At 41.9% G+C, this 24,593-nt stretch overlaps 1 protein-coding gene across 3 annotated transcripts in view; it reads right to left on the reverse strand.

Moving 5' to 3' along the window:
- MYO5B (myosin VB) overlaps window positions 1-24,593 on the reverse strand; it is a 161,438-nt gene that overhangs the window by 47,009 nt on the left and 89,836 nt on the right. For 2 of the 3 annotated variants that reach the window (XM_083355615.1, XM_083355613.1), the window contains exons 18-21: window positions 17,519-17,758; window positions 9,706-9,942; window positions 2,741-2,825; window positions 1,184-1,329 (exon numbers count right to left, since the gene is read on the reverse strand). In XM_083355615.1, the coding sequence (XP_083211741.1) occupies window positions 1,184-1,329; window positions 2,741-2,825; window positions 9,706-9,942; window positions 17,519-17,758 (708 nt within the window). The remainder of the gene's footprint in view (window positions 1-1,183; window positions 1,330-2,740; window positions 2,826-9,705; window positions 9,943-17,518; window positions 17,759-24,593) is intronic. The other variant, XM_083355614.1, reaches the window with a different exon arrangement.

The raw sequence follows: 24,593 nt of genomic DNA on the forward strand, positions 1-24,593 counted from the left end.
AAAACAAAACAAAACAGCCTAAGGCTGGAGGCAAAGGATGTGCTTGAGACTTCTGTACGGAGACAGTACGTGAATGAGAAGAAAGAGCTGCTTGTCTGGCCATTGAATCCAAACAGGCAATCACCAAACATTTGCTGAGGCCCGTGGTGGTCTCCAAGGGGAAAACGGAAGACCAAATCTAAGTCAGGGTAGAGGCCATGGTGATGTCTCACCATCAGGAGATGCTCAAATACGGCCTTGGAGTTCGACTGTGCTGTCACAAGGGCAGATGAACTGCCCTGGCTGCTGGCCAGGACTCTTGTGGAGCAGAGGAAAGCAACATTTTGATTAGCCAAACCAATCAATCCAAGATGAAGGCAGCATTTTGATTGGCCAGTCCATAGCCATTAGGGTTAGATGATATAAAGCAGGAGCGTCTAACTTTGTCAACTTCAAGATTTGTGGAGCAACTCCCAGAATTCCCCAGCCAGCCATACTGGCTGGGGAATTCTGGGAGTTGAGGCCCACAGGTCTTAAAGTATAAACCCAATATATAAAGCATAAATGGCCACTGGCTTAGATCATCCTTGTAAAATCATTTATACAACTCTGCTGCCAATATTAACTGATCTACAAAAAGCTTGTGACCCTTTAAGTCCACTAACATAAGAATCGTAAGTTCAGAACATAAAGACGGAGTAAAATTAATTAATTAGCATCCTGTCCCACTCATTATGATTCCATTGATCGGATCATACCCTCCGGAAGGAATTTCAGAAGCAGGTTCTCTTCCATTCAACTGAATCAAAGCACAGAAGAACACAGGCTATCACTTGGGACTAAATATTAGCAATAGCCCTAAAAATTGCAAACAGGCCACGGCTACATCATCAGTAGAGCCCTGGTGGCGCAGTGGTTAAAATGCAGTCACGGCAGGCTAACTCACTGCTCACTGCCAGCAGTTCGATCCTGACCGGCTCAAGGTTGACTCAGCCTTCCGTCCTTCCAAGGTCGGTAAAATGAGGACCCGGATTGTTGGGGGCAAGTAGGCTGACTTTGTAAGGCAGCCAGGGAGGGCTGTAAAGCACCAAGGGGCAATATATAAAGCTAAATGTTGTTGCTTTTGCTAACTGGCAGTCAGCTTACCCCCAATCTCTGGGCATCTCCTTGTGACCTCGAGATAAGAGCGCTCCCCCATTATTACCTTGATGAGAGCCATCTCCTCGCTGAGATTGTCGTATCTCTGCTCCAGCCGTGAATATTCCTGCACAAGGTTCTGGTAACGGACTCTCTCCTCGTCAAGCTCCTTCTTCATCTGATTTTCTTCAAGTGCATTTTTGGCAAATTCGTCTTATAAAAAATAAGGAAGAATCTTGAGGGCCACTGAAAAGAGGGGTGGGGGGGTCACCCTCTCTGATCTGGAGAGCAGCCTGCGGATTTAGCTCTTAGCCAGCCTGCCTGCCTGCCTGTTGGCAGTGCTCCCTGCAGTCCGGTGAGTGCTTCGGATCCAGTCAGTTCCTCACACCTTACAAAATGGATTACACGTTTCTATCGTACGTGTAGCACAGTATTACGTGCCCCTGCTCTGTAATTTTAGCACCGTTATCCAGGTGCTCTAAGCCATACGCTAAAAAAAAATAACTGCAATCCAGAATGGAAATACACTGGTTAATACCCTTAAAAGGAAACTTCTGACAGTTTACATTCTTAGGAATATGGTCTACTTTGCTAGCATTATAAATAACTTAGAACAGGGGTCCCCCACCTTGGCAACTTTAAGACCTGTGGACTTCAACTCCCAGAATTCCCCAGCCAGTCTTAAAGTTGCCAAGGTTGGGGAGCCCTGCCTTAGGCCATCCAGAGTCGCTTTATTGGTGAAATGGTTGGCCTACAAATTTAATAAATATGCTTCTGTGCCACTTCACAGACAGAGCAGGAACCTACAATCAGAGCAATTTTCTTTTAAAAAAATAGTCCAACAAAAAGTTAAAATGCCCAGTTAATCAGGCATACTTTTTTTAAAATGTGGTTGTTTTTCATTTACTTTTTTTTTAAAGGAAGAGGTCATCCTTGTACAGTATTATTTACTTTCACATGGCATGAATTTCCTCTAAGGCAGAAAGGAACACTTCGACATCCTTGCCGTACAGCGCACGAATTAACTCCAAAGTTCAAGTAATATTGATTTCGCCAGGCGAGTCGATTGATGTCTAAATGAGGCCTCTGACGGTTTCAGCCCTGAAATGCATTTCTTAGCCAATTTTCGGACTACAATGCTTCAATAAAGTAACACCGAATGCTTACATTTCAGCCTTGTTTTCATTTCCCTACTTTTCTCTTTTGCTTGGTTAACGTTTAACTCAATTTTATGTTAAACCGATTCTCTTCTGGATCGCTCCAGTGTTTTCCGAAGGCGCCCAATGTGTTCTGGTTTGAACATGGCTGTTTTTAAATTGTCCGCAGACTTTTCAAGGCAGTTTCAAGGCAAAGGGTCTTTTTAGCATAGAATACAATTCCCTCCCCTCCTCATGGCTCCAGGGATTAAATCAGTTTATACTTAGAACCGCTCCACCTTCAACAGAGAAATTTCAAGCAATATTTTTGAGACAGAGAAAAGAGGCAACCTGTTTGAAAATTATCACAATTATTATTATTTACAGTGGAGACAAGGAGAAAGGACTCATAAACACACACTGGAAAAAATACAAACACTTTCACTTAGTTATCCATACGAATAAAGCCATCTGCTACTTCAGCTTACCTTCGGAGTGACCCAAGATTTTGTTGTTCAGGGCCTCTTTTTCTTCCTTCAGAAGGCCGTTCTCCTCTTCCAAGTCAGATATCCTCTAAGAAGAACACAAGAAAACCAAGTCAACGTCCACAAGGTTGGCCAATCTGAGGTCACTATACCCTGCAGGCCGATCCTGTTTCACATCGGCTGACTTTTATAGCAAAACCGGTTCCTTCCTCCTTCATTAAAACAATGAGTGTTTTGCTCTGAGCCTAGGCCAGTGAGTGGTTCCCAACGGTATCTTAAAGAGGAAGGCAACACAAAATGAGCAAATGTTTGCAGGGCAGGCAGCTCCTGAATTACTACAGGCCATTTAGCGACCGTTCAAAGTTACAACGGCACTGGGAAAAGCATCTTATCACCTTTTTTTCAAACTTATGATGGACTACTGTAGCATCCCCGGGGTCACGTGATCAAAATTTGGACGCTTGGCAACTGACTCATATTTATGACGGTCGCAGCGTCCCGGGGTCACGTAATCCCCTTTTACGACCTCCTGACAAGCAAAGCCAATGGGGAGGCCAGATTCACTTCCCAATTGTTTTATTAACTTAACAACTGCAGTGATTCACTTGACAACTGTGGCAAGAAGAATGGTCGTAAAATGGGGAAAATTTATTTAACAAATACTTCGCATAGCAACAGAAATTTTGGCCTCAGCTGTGGACATAAGTCAAAGATTAAAGATAATCAGGGGACTGGAGGCTAAAACATATAAGGAACAGTTGCTGGAATTGCAACCATCCAAAAAATTGGGACCAAAATACGTGGGACCATTCCCTATTAAAAGGATCATAAATCCAGTAACAGTAGAATTAGAACTACCAAAAAACCTCAGACAAATTCACCTAATTTTCCACTGAAGCCTGTTAAAACAGGAACAACAATCACCTTTACGACCAACCATTCCCCCCCACCTCCCCCCATTATGGTCGAGGGGGAACATTATTTTGAAATAAAAGAAATCTTAGACTCCAGAAAATACCACGGCGCAACCCAATACCTAGTAGCATGGAAGCAACTTCCCACCTCCCAAAACAAATGGGTTCACAAACACCACATTAGAGCCCCCAAACTATTAAAAAAGTTTCACACTGCCTACCTGAACAAACCCGACTAACCTCTGTACATTTCTTTTGTCTCTCGTATTTTTAAGGGGGGCACGATGTCAGAACCCATATCTATCTTGCTTTCCTATTTCTCCTTCCTATTGCTTCCCTAACCCAAATTCCATTCTCTTCTCTTCCTGGGTTCTGCCATACTCCTGGAGGGAAGCGGGGGAGTGAGTGCGGGTTTATTGCCTTGGCTTCCTCTATCACTACAATGTAACACTTTGCTTTCCTGTGTTGTTTCTTTCTGAACTTTCTTCTCCCTAAACTGTCAGCTAGCAAAGGGGGGAGGAAGAAAGGAACGTAACCTCCGGCAATTGGCTTATCTCTACGCTCTCAAGAGAAGGTGTGAAGAGCCGCCTAAACACCACTGCTACAACCGGAGCTGGCCTGATGTTATCTCCCCTTTCCCACAATGGACCTAACACCTGGGGATTGGCCGATTTGAAACGACTGAACTTTGGGGTGGGGTTTGCTTGGGGACACTTTAACCTATCAATCTGTGCCAGAAAACCTCAGATCCTGTCTAGCATGCCTGCTATCAGCTTCTCCTAATAAAAGTTCCTTTTGGAAGAGTTTGCTTCCATGAGTTCTGCTTTCTTGGCATGAGGTTTTGAAGCAGGCCCTGACAATAGGTCTAGTCTAGTGAAGAGAAGGACGAGGAGGGACATGATAGCAGTGTTTCAATATCTCAGGGGCTGCCCCAAAGAAGAGGAAGTCAAGCTACTCTCCAAAGCGCCCGAAGGCAGGACAAGAAGCAACAGATGGAAACTAACCAAGGAGAGAAGCAACCTGGAACTAAGGAGAAACTTCCTGACAGTTTAAACAATTAACCAGTGGAACAGCCGGCTTCCAGACTGGCTCAATGAGGGGAAAAATTTACTTATGGCAGAGAGATTTAAAATTGTTACTTTGATAAACATTCTATTACTACATCCCATCACCTACAAGAATGAATTCATTATATTTTACCAGATGAGCTATTTATCTCGCATTTTCACTCAAAATGAAAATTCTGAGAAGTTGGGCAGCCAAGGGGAAAAATGAGTTAGTAAGAGAAATAAAATTAATTTTTAAAAGGCTGTGAAAAGCTTAATGAAGCATACATTAAACAAAAAGCCATCATAAACATTGTGGTTGTTTAGAAAAAGCAATGTATGACATATGCAGGCACACTTAACGAAGACTTAATGAAGGCAGGACAAGAAGCAACGGATGGAAACTAATCAAGGAAAAAAGCAACCTAGAACTAAGGAGAAACTTCCTGACATTGGGAACAATTAACCAGTGGAACAACCTGCCTCCAGAAGTGGTGAGTGCTCCAACACTGGAAGTTTTTAAGAAGAGACTGGCCAGCCACTTGTCTGAAATGGTATAGGGTTTCCTGCCTGAGCAGGGGGTTGGACTAGATGACCTCCAAGGTCCCTTCCAACAACTTCTTCTTCTTCTTCTTCTTCTTCTTCTTCTTCTTCTTCTTCTTCTTCTTCTTCTTCTTCTTCTTCTTCTTCTTATTATTATTATTATTATTATTATTATTATTATTATTATTATTATTATTATTATTATTATTATATGACACAATGCACAAGCATTTTTTTAGGAATTATACACCTTACTTAAAAAAAGTCATGACACCAGCTGATAATGGTATAGGATCTTCTGCCCGAGCAGGGGGTTGGACTAGATTACCTCCAAGGTCCCTTTCAACTCTCTTATTTGGGCATTGGTAACCTTCATTGGAATATCATAATAACCTACCTGTAAAGTGGTCTGGAGATGGGCTCAAAAGGGTTACTGACCGATTGCCTTCCCATGTGTATTTTAGACCTCTGCTAAAATTGGGTGCCTGCTAGCCAGATGCAATGCTGTGATATTGGCCCACAAACACTAAACAATAGTTGTGACCAGGATATCAAAAAGAGAATGTGGCCTTCCCAATAGAGAGTTACTAGCCCCTTATTGATTGCTTCTGGTTTTAGGGAATGCTGGTTTGTTTTTAGCAAAGTGGGTGGTCCATAACATGCTGCAATAAATAAATCACCCATCAATCTCTGGTCAATTTTTAAGGTTCTTTTCAAGCCACATATATCAAGTACCCAGGAAGTAAAAAATGATACCGATTTTAGGATATTGTTAAAGCTGTTCTGGGGGTAAATACAGAATCTTAAAAATTTTAAGAATAAATTCCTAAACTCAGAGTGCGTAAATTAAGGCAAAATTTCTTCGACACCCTTTCTCTCACATCTGAACATCTTCACTTCAACCCGCTTTAGTCTCTTGCTTTCCCACAATCCCTGGGATGGGAGAATGCGAATCAGCGCACTGCCTCAGCATACTGCTTCCCATCACACCTGGAACACACAACCCTAAGCAAAACACAGGTAGTCCTTGACTTACAACCATTCGTTTATTTACCATTCAGTTACACTAGCACTGAAAATAGTGACTTATTTGGACCCTTGGCAACTGTCTTGCATTTATGACGGCTGCGGCGTCCTTCTGACAAGCAAACAAGAATGGGAAGCCACTTTCACGTAACAACTGTGTTAACAATTGCAGTGATTTGCTTAACAATGGCAAGAAAGGTTGTAAAATGGGGCAAAACATACGTGCCAACAAACTTGTTTACCAATGGAAATTTTGGACTCAATTTTGTTCAGAAGTTGGGGACTAGCTGTATTAATCAAACCAATTAAATGAATCATTTTGTGCGTGTGCATTTGGGTCAATCTGGATTCGTAGCAACTGCCTGGATAAGTCCTTGCAGTTTTTTAGCAAGATTTTCAGAACTGGTTTGGCATAACCAAACCAGAGAGAGAGAGAGACACTGGCCCAAAGTTAGCCAGCTGGCTTCATGGCTGACTAGAAATGATGGTTTCCTGGATCTAACCTGGTTCCTGAATCACTACACCAAACTGTCTCTCCAAAAAATGAAATTAGCACACCCGAAGAAGCTAAGTGGTTTCTGCCCACTACAATTTGACTGCCCTAAATTGTTTTGGACAATCATTTTAGTGCAAGCAATATTATTCTGTTACAAGGGGCTGCACAGGACCACAACCTTACACTCCAAGTTTTATTGTGCATAACAAAACTGCAGCTCACTGAAGAACAAGTTTAATTTGGGGAAACTGCTACTCAGATTGTATGAGGCTTTTGAGCAATTATAAAAAGGAGGCTTTGGTGCCTCCGTATCATAACGTGTTTTTTTGCTGTTGTTCTAGAATAGCAATTTCGGACATTTGTACAAATATCTAATTTTCAATGTATGTTCATACATTTTTCCACACTTTCCTCAGCAGGAAAACTCTGCAGAGACACTTTAGCAGTAATTGCAGGTGACGTTAAAAGCCAGGAGAAACGGAAAGCGGGAAGGCGTGGGAAGGCACTCTTAGAACCAAAGAAAGGCCTTCGAGCTGCTTTGCAACGAACGTCTCCGTATGCTAAAAAACAGAGGGGGGAGAAGACTCCCCAGAAAGGGACAAAATTAGAGCCGTTTTTCAATGCCGGTGCCCGGCTAGAGGGCAGCCCCGTGAGAGCCTGGGCTGAGCTCAAAAAGAACACGAGGTCCAGCAAGTTCTTGAAACAACATCAAAGTTGTTAGCTGCCAGGATGGGAGACCACCAAGAAATTCCATTCTTAAGCCTAAATTGATAAGTTGTTTTAAAAAAAAAATCCCAGAAGATGGCAATGGTTAAATGGACTTTAAATTTGCAGAGAAAAGCACAAGTATGCGAAACCATCAGGAGCTGAGCTCAACGTAATAAGCGCCTTAAAAACTGTTTAAAAATAAGATAATGCTCTTAATCCTCAACATCTCAGTACATTAATTTTGCCCTCGCTGAACTATTGCTTTCGCCTTCGGCACGGTTGCAAGTCACAAGATGGCTTGGATCACCTAAGCATAAATACAAGCCGCTCTCAGCTTACAACTGCTTGTTCAGTGCCTGTTCGAAGTCACAACGGCACTGAAAAAGGTGATTTACAACGGATCCTTGCACTTACGACCGCTGCACGGTCACGTGATCAAAATTCGGCCTTTATGACAGCTGCACTGTCCTAGGGTCATGGGCCGAAGCCAGATTTGCTTAATGACCGCCTGATTCACTTAACAACTGCAGTGATTGGCTTAACCAGCATGGTAAAAAAAAGTCGAGGACAACCCACTTAACAACTGCCTTGCTTAACAATGGAAATTTTGGTCCCAATTGTGGACATAAATCGAGGACTACCTGTATGCCGTTTCAGTTGGGTTTCTGGAGCTTGAGGATGAAAATTGCTGTGTGATGTTATGGCGACCGAGTTGCCATTTGATTTTTTCTTTTTTTTTAGAATTGGCTGTTATTTTTATCAAGTAATATTCGTGTGTGTGTGTGTGTGTGTGTGTGTGTGTGTGTGTGTGTGTGTGTTCGCGTGTAATAGTGGTGAATATCTGTACCTGGGGTGTGGGATGATGATGGAGATTCGTTCTCCGAGACGGTGAGTACTTGGGTGCTGAACAATAATAGGCAATAAATTAAATAAGAAACAAACATGAGGATATGAAAGAGTTCTAGTACAGCTGACTTCTAGAGTGAAATGTTGAGGATTCATCAGCATTAGATGTCTTGCAGATGTACAGATGGTCCAGATAGTCACTGTCTGTTATTATTAGTCCTTTGGGGTATATAGTTCGTGCAACACCATCTATATATATTCTGTTGCAGTTAGAGGGGAAAAAGCCTGTAAAATGGAAAGTTACAAACTAAAATCTGTGCGGGAGTAACTGCCCTTCTTTCCTTCCACAAAAATTTGTATCCAAATTCACCTCCTTTCTTCCTTTCCTTCCATGTTTAATAGCACGGAACCCTTGCAAACCTCACCACCTCTGGATTTATATTAAAAATCAGGACAAAATGCTCTCTTTAATATTAGCCAGGCATTCTTCCTTTTTTAGATTATTTGAATGATCTGGCGAGAAACGGGAGAATTCTCAGGTCAACGCACACATTTTCCCAAAGCAGAAAAAGAGAAACTGATTGAGGAATACAACTGGGACAGTTTAAACATTTGTCCGTTGAAAAAGGTCATGAATTTGCTCTTAGCCAGCCATTATTTGTGCTATTCCCACACAACAAATTTGTCTTACAAATCCATCAACCAACGGGTGTCCTGACGGCCACTAGTAAGAACCTCAGAGCCCCAAATCGTTATGTTCGTATGGTTATTAAGTATTTCTGCACGACCCTTAAATTTTGCTACAAACAAATGACCTTTGAAACTCCACCACCAGCAAGCACAATGACGAGGGAGAAAGTTTTCATGAAAAGCTGGATGTGCAGATTCAGCACCTATTTCTCCTCCCTGCAGAAATTCAAGGCCTAGCGAGGCCCTGTGAATCGTGAGCGGGCGGGCTCGGCCTACCCATTCCCGAATGCCTGTCTGGGGGGGGGAATTTAACTGAACGGGCCAACTGCGAAATACACGAACCGGCCTCACCGCCCTTAGAAAAGGCCTCACTAATGATACAAACCGTGCACAACAATCAGAAAGCAATCGGTCTTTTGAGAAGGACTTGAAAACGTCTGAATGCTGACTTATTATTTATTAAATTTATTTGCACACTTGGTGCACACATGAGGCAAAGTCATTGTGAGGCGGTTTTAATTTAGCTGTCGGTGGCAAAGACAATAGTTTGAAGCCCAGTTTATGACTTGTTTGGCACCCAAGTTAATGTTGATTTCCCCCCCCCCCAATACATTATGGTTAAATGAACCATGGCTGGGCCCTATTATGCCCACAGTCATTGCAATACAGAAGGCCGGTGACTCATGGCAGAGGATTTACCTTTTGGAGCACCTGCTTCTCCTTGGCGTAGGTATCTTCGACGATCTTCCGCTCCCCGTGAGCCTTCTCCAGGGCCAGCCGGAGAGAATCGATTTCCTCCTGCAGGCTCACGAGCTGATGCCTGTCCCCCTTCTTCTGCTGTTGGCGTTCCAGTTCCTTCCTCAGCCTCTCAATCTCTGTGCCGTGAGCAATGGCTGCTGTGGAGAACTGCTCGCTGAGGGACTTGTATTCTTTGTGCTGCGGAGGAAGAGGCAGCAGGAAAACAGTGAACTCACCGCTCGCCATTACAGAGAACAACATTAAATTGTCAAATTGAATTGCAAAGACTGCAGTTTTAAAAATAACCAGACAACCTGCACCCTGTTGATATCCTTCAGAGGAATTTCCATACATAAACAGAGAAGCAGAACAAACGTTGAGTGATCAAAAAAGCAGGGGGAGCAGGAGCGACTTCCGACTTCCTTCTGGCTTCCCCAGTGAAGTTTCTTGTGGGAATCTGGCAGGGAACATCAGAAATCTCCTCCCCCCACTTTCCAGCAGACAGGCAAATTGCTGGATTGGGGAAGGAGCAACGGGTTGCGTGACTGGTTTGGAAAGTGTCACAAAATGTTGAAAACAAAAATCACTTGACCACAGCAGTAGCCCAGCAGCAACAGCAAGTAGCACTGAAGCGGCCACAACTTCCCCAACGTTTATTCTCTTGGAATCACGGCTCCTGAATTTTGGACACATTCTGTAAGTTAACATATCTGAAGTTCCTTGGTTCAAAAACTGTTGCCCTGTGATGCACCATTTTTCCCAGTTAAGGCTCTTGACAACAAGAGTTTTGCTCTTGTTGGTTTCCAAAACTAAGCATCGCCCTCCAACTCTCACAATACAGTGAAATTCTAATGCAGTTGTAATTTCCAGAAATATTCACGTTAGTCCGTTCCAATTACATTAATTAAGAATCTTCTGGTAAAACGCACATTAACTTTACCTTATATAGCCAGCAAACTACACATTTTAACGGATGAGATATATTAGAAAATATACAAACTTTAGTTCTTAAATGATTTTGTCCTGATAGAAGTATTTGGCACAAAGATACTAAAAAAACATACACTGAAACTGCAATTTAAAGACTTTTCTCTATTGCATTAACCAATTAATTATAGTTTGGAAACTTCTTATAGTAAGAAAGTTTTTTGTTTACACATTTTTTGTTCATTTGCAAAGTTAAAATCCAAAATAAAGGGGGGGGAAAGGAGAAGCAAACTAACAACCACCAGGTCCTAATAAGAAAGCTTAATTTTAAGTCTTCACTGAAGGAGAACAGGACGAGGCAAAAGTAGGAAGAGACACTTTTATGCTAGTTTGCATACCAAATGCTTTGCAAATGCTTGTGTATCCCAGGCTGTGTGACTGCCAAGGGTGAGAACACAAGGGCAATCTGGAGGTGGCAACAGAAGCACAAGATCTAAACACTAACTGGTCCTCCACATGGCCTTAAACTGCTGATGACCGGCAGCTGATATTGTTACTCTCTCTCCCTTCTAAGACTTAGATGGGCAATTAACTTTCCCAGGGGGACACATGAGAAACTGTGGACTGGGACTTTTGAGGAGGGCACACACACACACACAAACGTAAGGTGGGGGAGAAAATAGCAGTTGCCTTCAGAATAAGAGCAATACCATTGTATGGCGTGCCTGGTGTACACTTATTTACGTTTGATTTCTAATTTCCAAATGACCTCACGCAGGCCGGCCCAGGAGAGCCAAAGGCCGGATATGGCCTGGGGGCTGGAAAAGGCCCAGATCTGCATTAAATAGTCTGTGTTGAATTAGAGTATCATTCCTGCTTCTGAAAGACATTCAGGAGTTTAGAAAGATTAATTGACATGCATTTCTAAATTAAAGTCCAATTCAAAACGTTGCCCTAAATGGAACCGTCCGTGTAGACCTGCAAAGTTTAAAACCATCTTGGTAAGAGGCTCTTTTCAAAGCAAGGAAATGAAGGAAATGGAAACGGGGGAGAAAAATGTTCACTGGCAATGCCTGTTACACAAATCTCTCTGCCTCCACAGACACATTTTTATCTTCTCAGATCTTTTTAAAGTTACATTATGGAGTAATGTATCTGTAAGTTTGGTTATTCACTTACAGATGCTTCATCACCTAACTAGGTAACATCATCAGCCAGCAAACCTCGAAGGACACCAAGAACACCACAGCTCCACCCTGAAGTGTGGACATTTTGCTCTATTAAAAGCTATATTGATATCATTTTATTTTATAGTTTAATAATTTATAAGTTGGTTAGCAGAATAATAACATTATTCCCAAATACACTTGATGTGTATCTAAACGCCTAAAGGCTGCCGAAGACGTTACTTAGCTTGGTAACGAAACGTTCGGAAACCAACCCAGAAGCTCGGGGAACGAACCTTTGCCCTCACATTATGTTACGTCTACACATCTACACATGTGTGAAGGTAAACTATTCCATGCCATCCCATTTATGACTTGTATGGTAAAATATATATATTTCACTGATTTTACATAACATGTCGGAAGCCAACCAAAGAAATTCATACCAGTGTATGTCAAGAACCTGGAAGTTAACTACCAAAAAAGTAGACTAATTTTGTAGCTGTGACGGTGCTTATTAATTCTTTACACAAACCAATGTCTTCCACAAATTACCTATGCATATAATTAGAAACCTCTATATGAATTCAATAAATGGTAACAAAAAGTCTTTCAGGTTTCTCAAAAAGGAGAACTCTAGGCATTCTGTGAATCTGGAACAGGAGAGTGAAAGTCTGGAAATTTTGATTCTGTACATGAAAAACCTTACAGACTCACATGTTAAGAATTCAAACTCTTTGAACTCTAGTTCTTTTGTGAAAATGCCCTCGCAAGCAACTTTCTGTAGCTCATTTTCACCCTTAACACAAACGCCTTTATTAAAATGGTCTTCCAATTACTGAATTACTGAAAATACCAATGAAATAACCAACAGAAAGTTTCTCCCAAATGACTGTGTTTTTGGATGAAATCATAGCAAACCAGCATCAGACGCTCAGGTCCAAAACTTGACCATGATATAGAACATACAAAGAGGTTATCAAGCAAGTAGGTAAATTCAGAAGTACAAAGGAAGAAGGATTTCTCAGAAATGTATTACTTAGTCTGAGAGAGAGGTGTCCAACCTTGGCAACTTTAACACTTGTGGACTTCAACTCCCAGAATTTCCCAACTAGCAACAAAGATGATTAGGCAACTGGTGGATCAAACGTATGGAGAACGGTTGCTGGAATTGGGTATGTCCAGCCTAGTGAAAAGAAGGACTAGGGGCGACGTGATAGCAACTCTTCCAATATCTGAGGGGTTGCCACAAAGAAGTGGGGGGGTCAACCTATTCTCCAAAGTAACCGAAGGGAAGACAAGAAACAATGGATAGAAAGTAATCAAGGAGAGAAGCAACCTGGAACTAAGGAGGAATTTCCTGACGGTGGAACGAACAGCTTCCCTCCAAAAGCTGTGGGTGCTCCATTACTGGAGGTTCTTAAGAAGAGATTGGATAGCTATTTATCTGAAATGATACAGGCTTTCCTTCTTGAGCAAGGGATTGGTTTAGAAGACCTCCAAGATCCCTTTCAACTCTGTTATTTTTTTCTTTTGTAATTCTGTTGGATGCCCCTGGTCTAAGATGATGGGAGAAGATTAAAGTGTCATAAGTTATCCACAAGCCATAGTGTGGTTGGCACTCAGAAATTCCCAATTACACATGTTGATAATTATGTTGCTAATTCCAGTTTCAAACTTTCTATTTGAATAGCAACTCCCAACTTGACCTGCATCAAGTTTTGGAACTGAACTTGTAAAATTGTAGGTCTTTTCCCCAAATGTCCCGGGCTACAACACTGGCCGTCATCCAACAACCTTGTTGGTAACAGGTAATGGAAGTTGTCCAATACTTCTTGAAAGTTTCAAGTTCAAAGAAACTATTTTAGGTCATGATTATATAGTAAGGTTATAATGCCCTTATTTTCCAATATTTTCAGTGCAATATTTCATCCTTAGCCTGCTAAGTGCTGAATAATTTCACAGGACAAAGAACTGCACAGTTATGTCAACTCCATATGCTTCGACCATATCACATTTATTTTATTTCTGTCCCCGTTATTCAATAATGCCCTTTTTGCTTGTTCAGATTGAACACGTTGTTTTTCAGTTAAAATTCAGCTGAATAATTTTAGATAGCATGGCTTAAATTCAAAATCAGCCTTCTCAAAAATAATTGTATTATAGTCAATTAGATTATTATTTTTCCAGATAGAGTAAGTCTTTCCTCCTACTTTTTATATATTTATAATAGCCACAGTAGATACCATCCTAGGCTCTAAGTATTCAAATAATTACATTTTCTTCTCAAAAGTTGGTATGACCATTTAGAACAAGGAATGGAGTCTAATTTTAATCATCTTCTGGATAACACACAGAACATTTCCGCTGTATTTTACCTTCATCCTATATAATTTTCTCCAATCTGTTTTCTGCATGAGCACATCTGGTAGAGAAATGAGACAGGTGACTATGGGAGAAATTATGATTTAAGTTCCATCATCTGGACTCTTGGTTTCAAACAGCACCACCCAATTCATAGGCCTAACATTGGCCAGAAATAGCATTTAGTTCACTGATTTAGTCAAGGAAAAAACAATAAGAAAAAAAAACTAGTAACAATAATCAAAAGAAAAGATTAAACATCTTAAGGTTGCCAAGGTTAAGAAATGCTGGTCTAAAATGAAAGCTAGGCCCAAATGTTCCAATAGTGATAATCACTGGGCAGAGTCTAACAGCATCCTCTGGATATTGACATTCAGACGGAATTGAGAAACACCAGCCCAGAGGTTGGCAACCTATGGCCTGCAAGCCACTTTTGGCCTGCCCTCCAAAATTTCCCAAGCATGAAACAACCTCATTTTCTTAAGAAAAAGACCCGTCCCTGTGGTTTGCCCCAAAGAGACCTCCAAATTGTCAGGGTTCACCAGAGAAGGAGGCCCATCATCCACTCACAGGGATCATCATCCACTTCCAACCCTACACAAAGCTTGCTGACCCCTGACTTGGACCAAGGTAAGGAACCCCTGCAGATTTTGCTCTGCTAGTCGTTGCCGACTCTAGGGGGCGGTGCTGATCTCCGTTTCAAGGCCATGGAGCCAGCGGTGTCCGAAGACACTTTCGCGATCATGTGGCCAGCATGATGCCACATTGCACGGTTACCTTCCCACCAAAGTGGTACCTATTTATCTACTTGCATTTGCATGCTTTCGAACTGCTAGGTTGGCAGGAGCTGGGGGCGAGGACGGGGGCTCACCCTGTCTCATGCCACTTGGATCTCGAACGTGGGCTGCCAACTTAGACCAAGACTCATCAGGAATTTCCAGCTATAAAACTTACAAACCTATGCCAACCTGTTTTTGTACAGAATGAAGAGACAGAAAACATATGTACCTCCTTCTAAAGAAGAACCCTGTGTTTCTGTTTCTAGTCCCTGATAAGGAAACTGAGATGGTTGCCACATTCACTGTTAGCTTAGCACAGCTTTTCCAGCATAAGCGCTGGAGGATCGGCACAAAAGAGGCTTAATAGCAAAGCCTGGCTTGGCAGGCAGTTTCATTTACTTTCCTGATAAAACGGAAGATAGAGCCAATTTCTTTATAATTTGTCCATTATCTTATTTAATGCAGCCCGAGCTAGGATCAAGCCAGGCTACACGGCTTGGCTTTTGGTTTTATGCTGCTGGACACGGAAAACTTCAGGCTGTCAATTTGTTTGGCCAGCTTATATTTATTTATATTTATTTATATTTATTTCTAGCCATTCCAAGAAGTTTTTGTTTGTTTGTGTATATAGAATTTTCTTTTTCAACAATGTTGTTACGGTGCAAGCTGTATGAGAAAAGTCTGAGATGATTGTGTGATGGTTTCACTGAGTTGAAAGACCTGTAAAAGTACAGCTCACCCATACTTTTAACTAACTAAAATCAGGGGTCTCCAAACTTGACAACTTTATGATATGTGGCTTCCACTCCCAGAATTCCTCAGTCAGCCATATTGGCTGGGAATTCTGGGAGCTGAAGTCGACCAGCCTTAAAGTTGCCAAGTTTGGAGACCGCTGGACAACTGCAATGCTGTAAATATGAATGCAGAAAGGGGCTTTGATCTGTGGGATCCTTGACATTCTACTTGCAGCTCTTTAAAGCAGCTGGGACTGTGAAGAAGCTGCAGATATGTAGCTGCTTTAAAGAGATTCAGAGAAGTCCATGCTCCTATGTCCTTCAACTGGAATTTAGGTGGGAGTTGAAGTTCACTGTAAACTTTCTGAAAATAATTGCTTCAACGCAAGGACTGTCATTGGCTTTTCACCCGTCTACGAATGGGGTGGCTGAAAAAGTGTACGCAACGGTGAACAACATCTTAGGATGGTGCTATGTGGATTGCCGACAGACGAATGTTTCCTGAATAAAATGTTCTTTAAGGAAGAAATCTTTGCCTTGAAGTTCTTTTAATTGGTTTAATCTATTGGAACCATGACATTAACCCAAGAATAGTAACCCAGTACTAGGACTGCTACTTGGGATTTTGCCGGCTCAATGAATTTAGCCGTGAGAAACAGTAGTCTAGAGTTTGGCAACCTATGGCCTGCAGGCCACATTTGCCCTGCCACCCAAAATTATCTAGCTCAGGGGTCTCCAACCTGTGGGCCTGTTGGCCACCAGGCTGTGGGAATGACTGGTAAGTGTGCACATGTGTGCACGCACCCCCCACTTGTATTAGCACCGCCACGTGAATGAATGAATGAATGAATGAATGAATGAACCTTTATTGTCAAAGTACAACCATGTATACATTGAGATTGGCTGAGCCTCCCTTCGTGCCCCCCCTTCGTGGGCACTAGTGGCCCTATTTGTGCATGCACATGCACACATTTCCCTGCTCCTCCCTTTCCCCCTGGGCCACCAATCCAGAAAGGCTGGGGAGCTCTGATCTAGCCCATAGTTCCCAAAATGTAGTAACATACTCATCCCATCTACAGCTCTGAAGCCTGAGACGCTGCGGAGCGTGCCCTCATTTTTTCACCAAAGAAACTTGTCCCTATGATTTGCCCCAAATAAGAGCCAGGATTTAACTAGGAGGGAGAGAGCTTGACAGTGAGATCAACAGCATATAAATTTATAAATAAAGAAATGAAAATAATATTTTTCTGAATTATTTCCCAAACTCCGCACAGCATTACTGAAAATCCCATGTAAGTTTCCCTGAGTCCCATCATCTCTCATCCTGGATATTTAATTTTTTGTTTAACAACTTTCACTCTTTGTCTCATCTGAGTTTGAACTTCACTGCTCCTTGCCTTTAAAAAAATCGTGCTACCAAATCACATCCTTGGAAGCCTACTGGAAAATTCCCAGCATTATGGCTTCCCTTAGGATTTAGCTGAAGCTCAGACAGCCAAGGATTGCATTGTGAAAAGTCCGGACATTGCCCAGCCAGGAGAAACTAAGAAAGCAAAGTCTTTTGTCATCAAGTGGAAAGAGAGTTGATAAAACAGAAAACAAAGAAATTTTCACTAAAGCACTAAGGGGAAACACCAACCTTGACAATTTTATACTTTCATGCTGTTCCACCAAGTTGTAGAGCTGGGCAATATTTTGTGGATACGGAGGCAAACAAATGGAGGCGACCATTAGTAAACGCTTCCAGGCAGAACACCAGGGAGATGCAGGTACACACAACAGAGCAAGACACGGTGAATTTTACCTGTTCATCTATCTTTCTCTGTAGCTGCACAACTTTGTTCTCCATGCCAATATTGAGCCTCTTCAAGTGCTGTGCTGATCGGGCCTCTATCTTCAGAGCTTTCAGCTCCCGCTTGGCTTTCATGCGCCTGAAATAGCACTGGATAACCACAGCTGCACATCTGAACTTGGAGAGATTCTTCCGAGCCAGCCAAGCTCGAGTGTGTTTCTGGAGGATGATGGCCTTGTACTCCATCAGTATCTTAAAAGCACATGAACACACAGCAACGTACAGAAGAGAGGGAAAAAATATGGTAGCATGCATCAACGTAGTAGAACACCATCTAGGAGAGTCTAGCTGTCATTGATCTCTACTGATAAATACAAATTTGTTTTTTTTTCCAACAGAGCGTAATCAAATAGTGCTTACAATGGCTCTCAATGTTTTCAGTGATGGCTGGGAATTCGATCAGCTTAAGAGCACACTCTCAGAGGTTATTCATCTTTGAAAGTCTCCGTTTTTGAGTAGTAAAGGCATCAGAAAGTTGATAAGACGAGAGTCGTTCCTAATCTAGTGGTCTCTTGATGCCTTCTAACTTCCACTATCCCCTCCTTGCATGGTGGGTGGTTATGAGATTTGAAATTCAATACATCAAAAGAGCACCACACTGGGGGGGGGGGGAAATTCCCCACTATGGAACTTCACAAGAGGTCCATGGGAAAATTCATGCATCAACTTAGCAAATGTTAATAGTCATAGCTCAGTTTTGCCATAAAATGTTCATCACCAAACAATGACTTATTGTTTGGCCACATTCTGATTTTTCTGCAGTTCTGTGATGAGAAAGAAATAACACTAAGCAAATATTATTTTTGCCTTTAGTAGTCTAAAAAGTCACCCAATCTCCAAATATCTGTAACGTTCATTTTGGTGCCTATAGAGACATTATTATATCATCAACATAAGGTTGCAAATGGAATATGCAAAAATGGAAGCAGATAAATTGTTGAGTTTCTTTGCATCGGATATTCCTGCAGCTAAGTACAAAACTGATGAATTAGATCACGGCTGAGTATGTATCAAGTATAAAGCTTGCAACTTTGTTTTACTAGAACCCCGAGATCTAGTAATGGGGTGTCACATGAGAAATGGTCCATAACTTGTAAGCAACATAAAAATACGTCTGTATTTGGTTTGCCATAAGCCAGAAGTTCTAATTTTCTAGCTATACATATTAACCCAGTTCATTTTAGCTAAACATGCTTTGAAAATGTAGCCTGTACAGTTAAGTTTGTGGCTGAATACGTGTATCAAACCATTCCAAAAATTAGGTTATATCAATACATCATCTTTATACTGACTACAGGTATGGATATTATGTAGACATGTTGGTCAATAATTTGGTTGTGGCTCTGCAGCCAAAGATGGAGAAGCTCTATACAGTCAGTAAAAACAAGACCAGGAGCTGACTGTGGCTCAGACCATGAGCTTCTTGTTGCAAAGTTTAGGCTTAAATTAAAGAAAGTAGGGAAAAAAGCTAGGCCAGTCAGGTATGAATTAAATCATATCCCTGTTCAATATACAGTAGAGGTGACAAATAGATTTAAGGAATTAGATCTGATAGACAGAGTGCCTGAAGAACTATGGACAGAGGTTCGCAACATTGTACAACAGGTAGCAACCAAAACCATCCCAAAGAAAAAGAAATGCAAGAAAGCAAAATGGCTGTCTGAGGAAGCTTTGCAAATAGCTGAGGAAAGGAGGGAAGCGAAAGGCAAGGGAGAAAAAGAAAGATATGCCCAATTAAATGCAGAATTCCAAAGAATAGCTAGAAGAGATAAGAATGCCTTCTTAAATGAACAGTGCAAAGAAATAGAAGAAAACAATAGAATAGGGAGGACCAGAGATCTTTTCAAGAAAATTGGAGAGATGAAGGGAACGTTTCATGCAAAAATGGGCATGATAAAGGACCAAAATGGCAGGGACCTAACAGAGGCAGAAGAGATTAAGAAGAGGTGGCAAAATTACACAGAAGAACTATACAAGAATGAGCTTAACGTCCCTGATAATCACAATGAGGTGGTCACTGACCTCGAGCCAGACATCCTAGAATGTGAAGTGAAGTGGGCCTTAGAAAAGCTGAGCAACAACAAAGCTAGTGGAGGTGACAGTATTCCAGCTGAGCTATTCAAAATCTTAAAAGATGATGCAGTAAAAGTGCTACACTCAATTTGCCAGCAAATTTGGAAAACTCAACAGTGGCCACAGGATTGGAAAAGATCAGTTTACATTCCAATTCCAAAGAAAGGCAGTGCCAAAGAATGTTCAAACTATCGCAGAGTTCCAGAAAAACATCTACTTCTGCTTCATTGACTATGCTAAAGCCTTTGATTGTGTGGATCATAACAAACTGTGGCAAGTCCTTAAAGAGATGGGCATACCAGACCATCTTATTTGTCTCTTAAGAAATCTATATGCGGGCCAAGAAGCAACAGTGGGAACTGGACACGGAACCACTGATTGGTTCAAAATTGGGAAAGGAGTCCGGCAAGGCTGTATACTGTCGCCTTGCCTATTTAACTTATATGCAGAGCACATCATGAGAAAGGCAGGGCTAGATGAATCAAAAGTTGGAATTAAGATTGCCGGAAGAAACATCAACAACCTAAGATATGCAGATGATACCACTCTAATGGCAGAAAGTGAAGAAGAACTAAAGAGCCTCTTGTTGCGGGTGAAGAAGGAGAGTGCAAAACTTGGGTTGAAACTAAACATTAAGAAAACCAAGATCATGGCATCTGGCCCTCTCAATTCCTGGCAAATAGATGGGGAAGAAATGGAGGTAGTGACAGATTTTATTTTCCTGGGCTCCAAGATCACTGCAGATGGGGACTGTAGCCAAGAAATTAAAAGACGCTTGCTCCTCGGGAGGAAAGCCATGACAAATCTAGACAGCACACTAAAAAGCAGAGACATCACCCTGTCAACAAAAGTGCGTATAGTCAAGGCTATGGTCTTCCCAGTTGCAATGTATGGCAGTGAAAGCTGGACCATAAGAAAGGCTGAGCGCCAAAGAATTGAAGCCTTTGAACTCTGGTGCTGGAGAAGACTCCTGTGAGTTCCTTGGACTGCAAGGCGATCAAACCGGTCAGTCCTAGAGGAGATCAACCCTGACTGCTCTTTAGAAGGCCAGATCCTGAAGCTAAAACTCAAATACTTTGTCCACCTAATGAGAAGGAAGGACTCACTGGAGAAGAGCCTAATGCTGGGAAAGATTGAGGGCAATAGAAGAAGGGGACGACAGAGAATGAGGTGGCTGGATGGAGTCATTGAAGCAGTAGGCGTGAGCTTAGATGGACTCCAGAAGATGGTAGAGGACAGGAAGGCATAGAGGAACATTGTCCATAGGGTCGCGATGGGTCGGACACGACTTCGCAACTAACAACAACAAACAACAACATTATTAAAACAATGAGAGAGAAAGCAATTTAATCTATTAAAAATAGTCCATGATTTGTCTCAGTAGAACCATGATCTATTTTTTTTCATCATCTTCACACTACATCCATCTGGACCTGATCCAGCAAAATAATTATATTAAAATCAAGTGTGCGTTATTATTTCTTCAGCAGTTTATCAGTTGACATGAATATGAGAAATACCAATTCACGCTGCTTGTGGCAATTGTGAAGGGTGAATAGCCATTAACACATATGCACTTCGTAGTGGCAAAAGGATTGAAGACTGACATTGCCCCAAAGCGAATGCTCAGTAGTCGATTATTATGTCCCTAAAGGCACAAAGATAAACAATGGAATCCATACACTATTATGGAACAGTGGTTAAAATGTTAGTTTAAGGCAGGGATGTCCAACCTTAGCAACTTAAGACGTGCGTCCCAAAGGTGCTTTTTCAAAAGGCAACCAAGACTTTCTTTGTTTCTCCTTGAAAACGTTTCTCTTCTCATCCAAGAAGCTTCTTCCGTTTTGAAGAACTGAAGTTCAGAACTGAAGAAGCTTCTTGGATGAGAAGCGAAACATCTTCAAGGAAAAACAAAGAAAATCTTAGCTGCCTTTTGAAAAAGCACCTTAGGGACAACCATGACCTGGATGACTGAGGATCTCCAGAGGCATCTAAGACTTGTGGACTTCAACTCCCAGAATTCCCCACCCAGCATGGCTGGCTAGGAAATTCTGGGAGTTGAAGTCCACAGGTCTTAAAGTGGCCAAAGTTGGGCCTCCCTGGTGTAAGACTAATGAAAATGGCAACTCCGTGTATGCTCCTGAGTGGCGTCTCTCTGAGCCTCAGAAAGCGTGACGTTTCTTCTTCTCTAGCCCGATGTTCATCTTTCCATTTCTCCCTGAGGCTCCTCTTCTCTGTGTGGCCTCTGAAGAATTGCAGAAAAATTGCTTCTGCCTGTGGAGCTTAAACATTGAAATATCTACAGTTTATGCTTCTGTACCCTGAAAGTGAGCTAAGTTCTGAGTCAGGGGAAAAACCAGCTTGGGGAAAAAAGATCGAATAGTGCTGGCAAGAAACACGAAGAGAGTTACTGAAGAGACGGGAGGTATCCGTGAAATATAACTGACGGACACCAATAAGTTATGCCGCTAAATAGGTGAGGATGAAATCTTATTATGTAGTCCAGGAATTTATTATTATTATTATTATTATTATTATTATTATTATTATTATTATTATTATTATTATTATTATTATTATTATTATTATTTGGTAAAGGTAAAGGTTCCCCCGCACATGCGTGCTAGTTGTTCCCGACTTTAGGGGCCGGTGCTCATCTCCGTTCCAAAGCCGAAGAGCCGGCGCTTGTCCGAGGACGTCTCCGTGGTCATGTGGCCGGCATGACTAGACGCCAAAGGCGCACGGAACGCTGTTACCTTCCCACCGTCGTGGTCCCTATTTTTCTACTTGCATTTTTACGTGCTTTCGAACTGCTAGGTTGGCAGAAGCTGGGACGAGTAACAGGCGCTCACTCTGTTACGCGGCACTCGGGATTCGACCCGCCAAACTGCCGACCTTCTGATCGACAAGCTCAGCGTCCTAACCCACTGAGCTACCGCATCCCTTATTTATTATTATTATTATTTATTATTATTTATTTATTTATTAAATATGCCAAAAATAAAGGGAAGGCCGGGCTCAAAGCTATGGAACAACAGTGTCAGGCTAAGTTAACTTTTGAGCTGTTTTATATATAATATTTTCCCAGACTATACAGTACACATACAGATAACCCACCAGGGATTAATTACAGCAAATACTTCCAAATAATGTTTTCTCAACTTCTTATTTCCCAATATTTATTAATACTAACTTACAAAAGAACTCTAAGGATGCAATGTTGGACATCCTCTGAATTCAGCAGAAGTCCCTCATTAGTGCTGAAATTATTCCGAAAAGTTAAGTAGCAGAATGCCTCATTAGAAAGAAGCAAAGGGTTATAATACAGTCAGTCTTGCATTCAGAGAACAGATCTGCCCGGCTATTAGCGAACGCTCCCCGAGCTTCGTTAGATGGCTTCACTCAGAAATACATGGGACATCACAAAAAGCACTAGCTTTTATCCGTGGGCTGTTAGGCTTTTAAATGGGACATAATCTTATGCAGAATTGACTTGGGAGGCAGGTGTGTGGTGTAGTGGGTTCACATGGTGTGGTAGGATGGAGGGTTTGTTGTCACTGTGTGTTGGGGGGAGAGAGCACGGGGGGAGGCTCAGCTAATCTCAAAGTACACATGTTGTACTTTGACAATAAAGGTTTATTATTATTATTTATTATTATCTCTTCCAGCTCCGTTGTGAAGAGAGAGACAGGCAGCAAGTTCCCTCTGTCTTCAAACACAGTGACTCACTTAACTAATCCTAATCCAGATGACAGCTAGACTGGGGCAAGAAGAGGTGACCTTTCCATCGTGCCCATCCTCAATCCTTCTTCCATCAGGCTGGGTCGAGCATGAAGAACTGGGACCACACACAGAGTTCCAGCTTAGATGATTTATCGCTCGTGCCCACACACAGGAATCTAGTCAACTAACTGTCAGGAGGACTAAATAAGAGAAGAGGTATGATAGAGAAGAGACAAGGGAATTCAAGAGGAGTTGGCTGAGACTGTTTGTGGGAGTGTAAGGACTCTAGGCCGATTACTCGCTTGACTCTGCCCCCCCAGGCTCCGCTTGCTCTTCTCTTACAGGTGGGCTCTAGAGGTCAAAATGGGGAATAGATGCAAAGAAATTGTGCAGCATAATAAATTAGAACCTAATTCCAATCCCCCAATTAATAAAAATAAAATATTAGAGTAGAACAGTAATAAAGTGAGAACACAAAGAACAAACTGTTCAGTCTCTAAGAACTTGCCAAAGAAGCCAACTCTTGACAGTTAAACGTGACCATTTGGGGACTTATTGAAAAGCTAGGCAACCATTACCAAGCTCTGCTTCTACCCTCCTGTGCTGAGAAAACCTGGAGCATCTATTCCCTGATAAAATGAAACTTCTCTGGAGGAGTCCTAATGATATCCAGTCTTAAGTTCAAGTTGTTTTATAGGTTATTACCAAGCCCTTGAGTTTTATACAGAAGCCTACTGAAAGTCAAGCCGAGTTGCTACAGCTTAGAGGATGTAAATTAATTAACCAGCTCTGGCCTAGTACCAGAGGACCTGCTGCTCCCTGCTCCACTGCAGTTTTTGGGTAATACTCGAGGCCAACCCCAGGTATATCACACTATCATAATCAGATGTAAAAGTGACAAGGTGTGAGTTGCTATTCTGAGACACTCCTATCCCTACCTGTCAAACAACTTCAATCTGTCTAGCTCTGTAGCAACAGGGACCCATTTGTATTCTAAGAATTACAGGATAAAGCCTGTTGGCATGTCACTAGTTAATCCTTCAAGAGCAGTTTGAAGGTTACTTCAAAGAAAATAAAACCTTTGTACTCTTTGGATAGGATACATCCATCTGAGGATTTCAAAAGTGAACCTTAAGTTACAGGATTAATACCTGACAAAGGTTGGGCTCAGGTTTTATATATAAGACGGATGGCTGATTTTCCAGATTAATTACCAATGAAGCAGGAAGAG

This window comes from Vipera ursinii, assembly GCF_947247035.1.
Source record: "Vipera ursinii genome assembly, chromosome: 2".
Taxonomy (NCBI): Eukaryota; Metazoa; Chordata; class Lepidosauria; order Squamata; family Viperidae; genus Vipera; species Vipera ursinii.